The 12,560-nt window shown below is 31.0% G+C and overlaps 1 protein-coding gene and 1 pseudogene across 1 annotated transcript; one reads left to right on the forward strand and one right to left on the reverse strand.

The window, feature by feature from the left end:
* The first annotated feature begins 2,500 nt into the window (after nucleotides 1-2,500).
* LOC105785450 (actin-like) lies at nucleotides 2,501-6,246 on the forward strand (annotated as a pseudogene).
* Nucleotides 6,247-10,920: 4,674 nt separating this feature from the next.
* Nucleotides 10,921-12,286, reverse strand: LOC105785452 (delta(12)-fatty-acid desaturase FAD2). The gene has a single exon (XM_012611545.2). The coding sequence runs from the start codon at nucleotides 12,229-12,231 to the stop codon at nucleotides 11,080-11,082; it is 1,152 nt and encodes a 383-aa protein (XP_012466999.1). The 5' UTR covers nucleotides 12,232-12,286; the 3' UTR covers nucleotides 10,921-11,079.
* Nucleotides 12,287-12,560: the final 274 nt, after the last annotated feature.

Raw genomic sequence — 12,560 nt, forward strand, 5'->3', positions numbered from 1 at the left:
CGTTTCCAAAATTGCAAACAAGTGTTTATTCTTTTACTTGGTTAGAGGAGTGCCAAGTTCCTTTTGAGAAGCCCAAGCTATATCTTACCTCTCCACCACTCCTGGTGTCGCCTTGTGTGGGATAAACTCTTTACCTTTATTTGGTAACCTCAAATAAGTAGTAGCAGAGGTTTTGATCAAGGCAGAAGGAACTCGCTAGTTCCTAGTATATTATGTTAACAAAGTGTTGTAGAATGGTGAGCAATGGTATTCAAAAATAGAAAAACTAATTTTTGCTCTAATTGTGGAAGCTCACAAGTTGTGTCCTTATTTTTAGGCTCATCCTGTAATTGTCATGACAAACCAACCTATCAAAGATATTTTGTCTATAGTGGATACTTTAGGAAGAATGACAAAATGTGGAATTGAATTAGCTGAATTTGATATAGAGTATGCTCCAAGGACGACGATCAAAGGTTAGATCCTAGTTGATTTTATGGTAGAGTGCTCTTTTGATAAATCATCAGATCTCGCATGTAACTTTTAATTTGAAATAATGTTATTCACGTATGATTATTGGAATTGCACCTAATATATGCTTATTTCCTCCTGCGATATCTTATTATAAATACAAGTTAGCTCTAGAAAATTTATTTTTTGTTCACCACACAAGATGTCGTAGTTAGTTCATCACAGGGGGAACTAAATTTAATTACGAAGCCAAAGTGTTGGGTAGTTTATGTTGATGGCTCCCCAAAAAAAGATAGGATCAGAAGCAGGTGTTCTTCTAGTCAACCCCGACAAAAATGAGTGGTTGTATGGACTATCTTTTTTGGCTTCCAAGCTTCCAACAACGGTGCGAAGTACGAGGCACTAATCTCAGGATTACAATTGTGGAGGAGTGAGAGAACTAATTATACACACAGATACTCAACTCATAGCAAACCAGATGAGTGGGGAGTATGAAGTGAAAGAACCAATCATGAAGAAATATTACTCCATAGTAGCTCAACTACTCATGAAGTTTGATAAAGCAGAAGTCAAGCAGCTTTCAAAGAAGGTAACCTTACCATCTAAAGAAGATAGAGGAAAACACTCAACAAGGTACCATATTTTTCCCTGCTACTATTACTTAAAGTTCATAATATATTCTCTCTTAATGACACTCAAGAATTTTGAAAACAATTATTCCCTAGGTTATTCAGAACTTACAAGGAAAAAACTACTTGGTCAATATTATTGAGAATTTCGAAAATAATTATTCCCTAGGTTGTTAGAACCTATAAGGAAAAAACTACTTGGTAAATATTATTGAGATGGCGTTGAATGCATATGTTTATTTCCTTTGGCAAGAAAGAGATTGGAGGATCCATGGAGGTCAAGCTTGACAAATTCAGGAACTTAGCAAAGCTAATCAAAGGGATGAAACAACATTTAGCCCTTACATTTGAAAATTTTTCTCAATTTAATCCTTGAATTTTTTTGGATTCATATTAGTCCCGAAACTTGATAACTTTTTTCCAATTTTAATCCCTTGTAATGATGTAATACTTTAATATTGTGTCACATTATCACATGGATCAAATTTAAAAAAAAAATGTCAAATTCAAAAGCTAAATGTTACCAATTATTGGGCAAACAATTTCTGCAAATCAGGACAACATTTTACTTTATAGATCATAGAGCTTATTATATGACTGCAACTCGTAGGTTTTAGGTAAGGTCTTAGTGCATAGTTTGCTTCTGTTTTAATAGGAAAATTTTAATTACTTATAAATAAAATAAAAGATTTGAATGCAATTTAAAATTTTAAATAAACATGAATAAATAGTAATGGAAATAGAGATAAATTCATTCAAAGTTGATTAATTTGCTATTTTAATAAAAAATTAGTTACTTTATTTAATCTTGGAATTACAAAGTAGGATTCATCCATATCGCCGAGTCAACTTTGAGTTGAAAATCATTTTATGTTGGAGTTGTTTTAAATTTAAATTATTCAAGTTTAAAATTCGAAATTTTTCAAGTTAAATAGTGAATTTAGATAATTTAAAGTTATAATCATTTTATTTCAGATTAATGTAATTTCAAATTTAAATTATCTAATTTAAATCAATTTTATATTCATATCAATCAAAATTAAAATAAAAGATTTTAAAATTTTTATAATCAAATCTAATTTAATCCGGATTTATTTCTTTAGGAAGGAATCGATCCGTCAAACACAAATTTATAAACCCAAAGGGGCCCAGCTGTTTCTACCCCGACTGTGACGAAAAATAAGGTCCGTAGATTGGGGGTGGACAATGGAAACGGACGGCCAAGATCTAACGATTTCGTATTTGAGGTGAACTTACAAATCGCCTTCCTTAAAACAAATAGCGCGGGTTCCTTTCACCGCATAATTTTGCGTTCAATTATAGATGATCCGCATTATAATATTACAAAATCTGAAATTTTATCCTTAGATTTTCTATTTCTTTAAGAAAAAGAAAACTGAAATTACAGTTGAATCACACATTTGCAAATTGAATTTCTCAGTTCAAGTTCATTTTCAATTCATGGAGGAGGGAACAATGCCAGTGTTCTACTTGTTTATGATTAATTATGATGTTATTTTCGACTTCGCGTTTTACCTAATTTTGCGTTTAATTACTGAATCTGCATTATCATGTTATGAAGTGTGAACTCTTATCCTTAAATTTTCTGATTATTCAACAACAAAAAAACAAGAAAACTGAAATTACAGTTGAATCGAATATTTGCGCGTTGAATTTCTCAGTTGAAGTTCATTTTCAGTTCATGATGACAGTGTTATTCTTCTTTATGATTAATTATGCAGTCATTTAGGTTAGTCTCGGTAGATTAATTAATAACCACATGATCTTACAAATTGTTTATGGCGATGGGATGTCACAGATTCAGATATGAGATAATTTTTTGTATTGTATATGTTCACTGAAGTTTGTATTGTGTTTTGGTTGAATCAGGCGGTAGAAAATGGCAGAATCCGAAGATATTCAGCCTCTTGTTTGTGACAACGGGACTGGAATGGTGAAGGTAATCATGGGTGTGAAATCCGTGCAACGATTCAGGTTCTGTCAACCCTATTTTAGATCGATACTGATTGATGGTTAAACTTTTCAGGCTGGATTTGCCGGGGACGATGCTCCAAGAGCAGTGTTCCCCAGCATCGTTGGTCGCCCTCGGCACACCGGTGTGATGGTCGGTATGGGCCAAAAAGATGCTTATGTCGGAGACGAGCTCAATCAAAAAGAGGCATTTTGACATTCAAAAAGAGGTATTTTGACATTGAAGTACCCAATTGAACATGGTATTGTTAACAATTGGGATGATATGGAGAAAATCTGGCATCATACTTTTTATAACGAGCTTCGACTTCCCCTGAAGAACACCCAATTCTCCTCACTGAAGCTCCTCTTAACCCAAAGGCTAATCGTGAGAAAATGACCCAAATCATGTTTGAAACATTCAACGCCCCTGCAATGTACGTCGCTATCCAGGCTGTTCTTTCCTTGTATGCCAGTGGCCGTACAACAGGTTAGACCTCTTTCACCATCTTCTTCTTTACCGTTCAACGTTATATTTATGATCATAGGTGATATATTGAAAATTGGCAAATAGGTTGAAAATGAGGGTGTGGATTTGAGTATACGTGGATATTTGATTTTTTTTTTCATATTTGAGTATCCTATTAAATTTACTTTTAGAGATAATGAACTCAAATTTGGATATTCATTATTGAAACCCTGTCATTTCTTGTAAAAATGTTGTATTTTAAAAATTATTTAAAAATAATAATATGTAATTTTTTCTCTTTAAAATGATACCATCATGTTAGAGGACGATTTCATTATGCGTGTGACATGTGTCACACTTTATCAAAACTTTTCATATGTCAATTTCTTGATGGTTTCATAGGAGGTTAACATACATTCGGTCTCACATATTCTATTATATATTTTAAATAATTTAAAATCACCATATTTTTCTAAATAATTTTTAAAATACAATATTTTATAAATTTTGTGAAAAAACTAAGAGTTTAATATTCAAATTCATTATTGCTTACCTTTTATATTTTTATTTCATTTTCTTTTGAATTTATGAAATTCGAATAATTAATGCATGCGGGTATTTGATGGATAATTCAATTTAAATTGAAATAATAATTTGTTGGGTATCAAAATAATAATTAAATAATAAATATATTAAAATTTTAAAGAAATTTTTGATTTGAAAGGTAGAAAAGTATTGTATAGATCGTGATTCCACATTATCTCTATTTTTATTTAATAGAATAATGACAAATCAAAATTTTTTCTCCTGATTTTCAGCCTTGTCCTCCTGAAAGAAGAAAAAGTTAATTTATCATTCTCCTATTGAAAATAAATAATTACATGGAATCACATTTTCGTAAAATCCTTTCTCTGGTACATAATCTAATATGAAATGTTCTTGCCTAGATATTGTTAAAAAAATACATGTGCTGAACTCCTCAATGATGAACAATAAATCAAGATCCTTGGAAGCCCGTTAAACATATCGCTTTACATTATGCGTATCGGTGTTTAACTGTTTGCTCTTGAATTTCCTGTTTTGATGTACCCAAATGAAAAATCTCTAGCTACTTTTTATTCCTCTTGTTAAAAGTTATTTTGTTTGCCTCAAATATGCATTTGTTTAGGTATTTCTTTGGACTCTAGAGATGGTGTGAGCCACACAGTTCCTATCTATGAAGGCTATGCTCTCCCACATGCCATCTTGCGTCTCGACCTAGCTGGTCGTGATCTCACAGATGCCCTCATGAAAATCTTAACGGAACGCGGCTATTCCTTCACTACGACCGCCGAGCGGGAAATTGTGAGGGATGTGAAGGAGAAGCTATCTTACATTGCTCTTGACTTTGAACAAGAGCTGGAGATAGCGAAAACCAGCTCTTCTGTGGAGCAAAGCTATGAGCTACCCGATGGACAGGTTATTACCATCGGGTCTGAGCGATTTCGCTGCCCTGAAGTCCTCTTCCAGCCATCCATGATTGGAATGGAAGCTGCTGGCATTCATGAAACCACATACAACTCAATCATGAAGTGCGACGTCGATATCCCAAAGGATCTCTATGGAAATATTGCCCTGAGTGGCGGCACCACTATGTTCCCTGGAATTGGCGATAGGATGAGCAAGGAAATCACAGCATTATCTCCGAGCAGTATGAAGATTAAAGTGGTTGCACCACCGGAGAGGAAGTGTAGCGTTTGAATTGGAGGCTCCGTTTTGGCATCCCTCAGCACCTTCCAGCAGGTATTATCTCTTTTTATCTTTGAAAAACTCATGGCATCTTTAGATTCCTTTATAGTCTTCTTTAGAATCTTGTGTTTTACGTAAACATGCTTTGGACAATTTAGTTTGATTCATATACCTTTTATGTTTAATTATATCAGATGTACTCAAACTACGATTCAGATTCAAATTTAGTTCCAAACTTCAAAATGTTTCAATTGAGTACTCAAAGTATAATATTAATTACATCCTTCCTTTAGTTTAGTTGTCAATTTGTATGTGAAATTTTAGCTCAGATCTGATATACCAAAATTAAAAGATATGTATACCTACCGTTTGTATCTGACCTAGTAAAAGAGAAAAAGAAACAGCCTTCCTAAATTTTAATGATGTCATTTTTTGTTAAATTTTGGAGTTAATTACTAGGTTGACAGGATAACCTGATTAATATGGCATTAATACGTTGAGACTCAATTAGAACATTTTAAAACCTGTAATTAATCTGTAATTTAGGTCATAATTTGAAGACATTTAATACAATTAATCCAATATTTTTACACAAATTTTGCATTCTTTGTTAAAATGAACATCTCTACCTGTATAGAAACTATGCCGCTTCGACTTTTTATCTTTCTTAAGGCAGCTGTGTTTGACACTTATGCCAATGCATACGCCAACATGAGAATAAAGAAATAATCCTCCAAGAATTTTCTAAATACATGAAACTTTTGAAAAGAAAAAAAAGAACACATATTTTGTACTCTCATACTCTATTTGAGTAAATTTTGATTGTTTTGTATGCAGATGTGGATCGCAAAAGCAGAGTATGATGAATCTGGGCCGTCAATTGTCCATAGGAAATGCTTCTAGTTATGCAAAAAGCAAGATATTGAGCAATGAAATACACAATGCCCATTTTTGTTATCAAGGCAAGGCTGATAAACCAAGTGAGTTGCTATTTTTTCTTTTTCCACTGTTGATGTCCAGAAAATGAACATTGAGCGGTTCATTTTCGTTCTTTTTTTATTACAATTTTGTTTGATTGTAGAAAAGTTCTTTCAGTTCTCATTGACTTAAAATGACTGATAGTTGCCTAGGCATTTAATCAACCTCACATTAGAAACACTTAATTATTGTAATATTTTCTTATGATATAAGAGGTTCTAGCTTAGAGATGAAGAAAATAGAATTGTATTTGCTAACATATGAATTTAAGATCTATATATATTACTAATTCAATGCGATTTCATGAATGAAAATTATTATTTTCATATATTAGTAGTGAAATTTTGACGTGGAAATTTGATAATGTGCACTGTTAAAATGTTTTTGAAATTTTAAACAATGATATTTGTAGTAATAAATAGGGTTATGCTTGAGCCAACCCAAATAATGGCAAGTACGTAGAAGCTTGACTTAGATTTTTTTAGCTTGAACCTTGTCTCGTGTTCGATTAAATTCAAGCACAACTCAATTAAGCTAGTTTATTTGGGTTTGAGTTCTTACTCAAGTTCAAATTAGATATTTTCTCTAATTAAATTTTTATATTAATTTAACATAATAAATTAAATATTTTACTAATTAATCAAAAATTCCCGACAGTTTAAATAAAAAATTCTAATTAAACTGAACAAAATATATATAAATTCTTCACAATAAAATTATAAAAATAGTTAATACTTAATATTTTAAATAATTTAACTAAACGGTGGAAATAATTTCAAGGAAAAATAATAATGTTTCTGGTAAATGTTATACAAATCTTATAAAGTTTTGACAATGTAGTGGAAATGAAGAGCTAGGTAAAAAAAAAAACATGAATTCCATGCATATGGCACTGAGGGGGCCGAAATGTTGATGAGAGAGAGAGGAAAGGGTTATAAGATTTTAAAGTGTATATAAAATTAAGGTAAAAGAGTAAATTAATAATTATATCATAAATAAAAAGTTGGATCAAGTTTGTGAGCTTTTCAAATGTAACACCCCTAACTCGTATCCATCTCCAGAATAGGGTTATAGAGCATTACCGGAGTTTACAAATTAATTTACAGACATTTCATTTCATCAAGCATTCATATTTAAAATCAATCGAAATCAAACCATTAATGAGCTAACGTTGGCCAATTTAACTCAAACATGCCATTATAACCAGAATCAAAATATTCAAAATTACCGATAGAATTAATGGATAGTGTGATAAACATTCATGCATCCATTCAATGCATTATTCCCCTTTTTATCAAATATATCAATGTTTCATCAATTTTCATACAATGAACATTCAAATCATATTCACATCAATAACATACATTTCAAGCATTTAAGAATATAATTCAAGTTACACGAACTTACCAAACTAAATTGCAAAAATACCAAAATTCAAGGATATTTTGGTAATTTTATATTTTCTCAATTTCCACCCAATCTTGATCTAAATTAATATTTCATTCAATTTATTAATTTAAATAATAAAACAATTCATTTCATGCAATTTGGTCACTTTTTGACATTTTTACCAATTTACCCTTAAAATATTACTTTTATTCAATTTAGTCCTTGAAACTAAAACATGCAAATTGGCCATTTTTAATGAAAACTTATGCTAGTTGAATAATCATATATTTTCCTCCTCCTCCTCTCCATTCCACATCCTTAATGTATAAAACATGCTTATATGTAACATTATCTATAATTTCACCATTTATTTATATATTCATTCAAAGCTGTCAACTTGATTCATAGTCACTAAATTATTCATATCTTGAGCTACGGAACTCTGAATTAAGATCCGCTAATTTTCCCCGAAACTAGACTCACATATATTCTTCCCATAAAATTTTCAGAATTTTTGGTTTAGCCAATAAGTACAGTTTATTCTTTAAAGTCATCACTATTCTGCTGTCTGACAGTTTTGATACTTCTTCACTAAAAATTAATTATCTCCTTGTACAGGATTCGGATGATGTTCCCGTTTGTTCCTTTTGAAAATAGACTCATTAATAATTTTAAACATATAAATTTAAGTCTCTAATCATTTTTCTACAATATTTTATGATTTTCCAAAGTCAAAATAGGGGAACCCGAAATCATTCTGACCTTTTCTCACAAAATTTATTATATCTCATGATTTAAAATTCCATTACTTACACCGTTTCTTCTATGAGAAACTGGACTCATTAATCTTTAATTCCATGTTTTTTTGTCCTGTAATTCGATTTACACAATTTATGGTGATTTTTCAAAGTTAATCTACTGCTGCTGTCCAAAACTGTTTTAGTGCAAGATATTGATTACTAAGTTTATAACTCCATTATTCCCTTTCTCTATAATATTTCCCATCACTTTCACTTATTTCTCTTCCCTAATATATCAAGAACATAAGACTTTATATAAGAAAACTCTACTATAACATCATTTCTATGCTTTTTCAATAATATCAAACTTAAAAATATATTGAAATCTTGATGTTCTTACCTTGTGCTATTGATTTCAATCTTTAACTTGATTTTCTCTCTCCTTCAGCTTCTATTTCTTGAATCTAACTTGATATTCTAGCTCCCCGTAGTCTCTTTGTTATCCTTCTCTCTTGATGGCTATAGAAATTCTTTTGATTTCTAGGTGAAAATGGTAAATTTTTGGTGGAAGGACCAAATTGTAAAGAAAGCAAAACTTTCTTTCTTGTTTTTTTTCCTCATATGTTGGAATGCATGGGAGGTTGATGATTTCTCATCATCTTTCCTCCCTTTTATATTAATCATTTAATAATAAAATAATATTAAAAATCTTAATAAAATATTAATTAAATAACATTTATCTAATTAATTAAAATTATCATAAATATCATCATTACCTTCTAGAATTCTCTCTCTCTAATTGACCATTTTACCTTTTATAATCTTTTGAAATTCCATCCTTGAGTCATCACTTAATTTGGTAAAATTGTAATTTAGTCCCTCAAAATTCTTCACCTTTTTCGTATTTACACTTTAACCCCTAAATTTTGAGTATTTACTCTTGGGCAACAAAACTTTTCTCACTTTTGCGATTTAATCTTTTCTTGAATTAATATGTCATAATATACTTCCCAATGTTGACATAACTCAAAATTACCCTTTTTATCACTTTATTTCCTTATTTTACTATATCAGGAGTATTATTTTACTTTCTTACTGTAGTAATTTTCGGGTATTACATCAAATATACAATCAACCCTTTTTATAACACTATCCACTACAATAACATTTCGCTATATCACCTAAGTTTCTAGTAAAACTAATTTTTATGTTTTATTTTAATATTTTATAACAATTTTTCACTTATAACAACAACATTCATAGTTATGGAGTACATTCTTCGTTAAATTAGTTCTCTATAATGGCATATTGTCTAAATTTTTAAGTAAAAGTATAGCTATTTCATATAAGCAAGTGTATTAATTATCATTTATTAAATGAAAACAATATTAATTAAAATATTATTTCAATAAAATGATTAAATTTCAAGTGAAAAATTCTATTAATCATATTTCGTTAAATGAAAATAATCTTCAATGAGTGGAATTAAAATATCAAATTATTAGACTATTAAGTTCCCTAATTATATATTCTATTATAAATTTGAAACATCATAAACTTATTAATTGATTACGTGAATTTAGTAACGATGATAAATTAATTAATTTAATTTGATAACTCATATTTATTAATTGAACTCATTAGAGTTATAAACTTTATAATTAATTATGTGAAAGAATGTAAAATAAAATGTGCATACAAGAAATAATGCATGCACCTATTTTACGTCTTTTAAATTTATTGATTTGATTCTCACTTTCTTTCTTTTTTAACATAATTCACAGTTTTTTATTTTATAGAAATTCACGATATAAATACTATGGTAAGTTCACAATGATTATATCTATATAACAACATGATGTCATGAGTGTCTAATAGTCACCTCTCTATAGTAGACAAATAGCACTGTTATAGAGAAGATTGACTATATTTGAATTTTGCTCATTATATGATTTGAACTTAACTAGACAATAATCGAGTTAAATTTGAATTTATTTTTAATCAAATTCAAATAATTAATGAGTACAAATATTTCTGGTTTAAATTTATAAATTGATGGTTAATATTCTAATTTGTTTCAGTTTGTAATAATAAGCGGTCTACAATCGTAATGTTGAACGATTTATGTTTATATTACAATTTCGAAAGTTTATATTTAAATAAATTCAAAGTTATTCATTTAAAAGTTGTTCGATATTATTTTGTATATTAATGAAGTTATAGATTGTGATTATTAGCATAGTAATTTATGCACAAACAACATATCAAATAAAGTTAAAAATATTACATTTTAAAATAATGGTTATTCAACTGTATATAATTTATACCATTAGAAAATTAAATGATAACACATCATTTAGAAATAAATTTAAGTAAATTAATTTTAAAATTTGATTAATTAATAAATCCCATTAAATAAAAATATCAAGGTAAATTACTACTTTTCAATTCAAATTGCCTTGGTTTGTGTTTATTTCTTTAACATTTAATAGTCAACAATACAGTTGGGAATTGCAAATACAAACATATATATTGGTAAGTGTTTAGTAAAATAGTAAAATACGAATTTAAATATTGAAGATAAATATAGTCATAAATTCAGGAAGCCGAACATATATCATGAAACAACCACCAATTTATCGGTCTACTATTACGTACGACGGGATGCATAAAATATCCTCTAAACAACAAAAACGAACACATTCCTAAGGTAAAATGCAAATGTTTAAAGCTTGTTTCTAAACCATAAAACACCTTTATCATTATCACCCGCATCTGGTTCAACGTAAACACACTCCTTCAACTCCCTCCATATCGCCTTATAAACTGGTGTCCCATCGAACTGGTAGTATTCCCCCAAAATCGGCTTTATCACCTTGGTAGCCTCCATTGCATGATAGTGAGGTATTGTCGGAAACAAATGGTGAGCCACGTGTATGCGGGTTATGTCATGGAAAACCTTGTTTAAAATCCCATAATCTCTGTCCACGGTCGATAAAGCTCCCCTCAACCAGTCCCACTCCGAAGACTCATAGTGCGGCAAAGATGGGTGAGTGTGTTGCAAATACGTGATCATTACTAAGAAGGCATTAACCACCAATAATGGCACCCCGTAAACGCTAATAACCCAACCTACCCCTTTGGCCAACACGAGAAGGTAAAGAGCATAGGTGACAGCGAGGACGCCGGCGTCGGAGACGTATATTTGGAGCCGTTGGCGGTCGGAAAAGATGGGGCCATAAGGGTCATAGTGGCAAGCTAACCTATCGTAAGGTGGACCAGTGATGTTGAACAGTAAGTAAAGCGGCCAGCCGAGGGTAAGTTGAATGGAGATTTCCAAAAACCGGCCTAGTGGATTATTGAAGTGTTTAGCCCACCATTTTAAAGCGGATTTTTTCTTTGGAACGAAGACTTCGTCTCTTTCGAGGGAACCAGTGTTGGAATGGTGACGGCGATGGCTATATTTCAACGAGAAATATGGAGTTAAGAGAAAAGTGTGGAGGATAAAGCCAATAGTGTCGTCAAGCCATTGATAATCACTGAAAGCTTGATGACCACATTCATGGGCAAGCGCCCAAAAGGCGGTGAAAATACAACCTTGCATGGCCCAATAAAGAGGCCAAGCCACATACGGGAGAGGTTGAGGAAGGCTAGGGAAGTAATTGGTGGCCACATAGTAGAAAAGAGAGGCCAATACAAGGTCGTAAATAAGATAAGAGAATGAGCGTAAAACGAAGCGCTTGAAACAGTGAGGTGGGATGGCTTTTTTTATTTGACACAGAGTGAAGGGTGGCTTTGAGCATGGAACTCGCTTCAGTGGGTTGAATTCGGGTTTTTTGGGACTCGGTGGAACCGATGTTCTACCTCCAGCACCCATATTGACTAGGTTGAACCTTGTGAAAGCTATGTCACAAGCACACTTAACACTGGAGACTAGAGAAGAAGGATATATATATATATAGATAAAAGGAAACGATTAAGGCCAAATCAAGGTTTTAATGATGAACAGATAACTAACGAAATTTATTACTGTCAACTTTGGCTCCTTTGACTAACCATTAACTAACTAAACTTATTGCTGTATATTAATTACACGAGTAGCTACCTAAATGCAAATTATTGTTTTTATTTTTATATTATACTTAATTTCATTAAAATTAATTATTTTAATAATCATAATTTCACCATTAAATTACATAAAGCAAT

The sequence above is a fragment of the Gossypium raimondii genome, chromosome 1 (genome assembly GCF_025698545.1).
Source record: "Gossypium raimondii isolate GPD5lz chromosome 1, ASM2569854v1, whole genome shotgun sequence".
In the NCBI taxonomy this organism is placed as follows: domain Eukaryota; kingdom Viridiplantae; phylum Streptophyta; class Magnoliopsida; order Malvales; family Malvaceae; genus Gossypium; species Gossypium raimondii.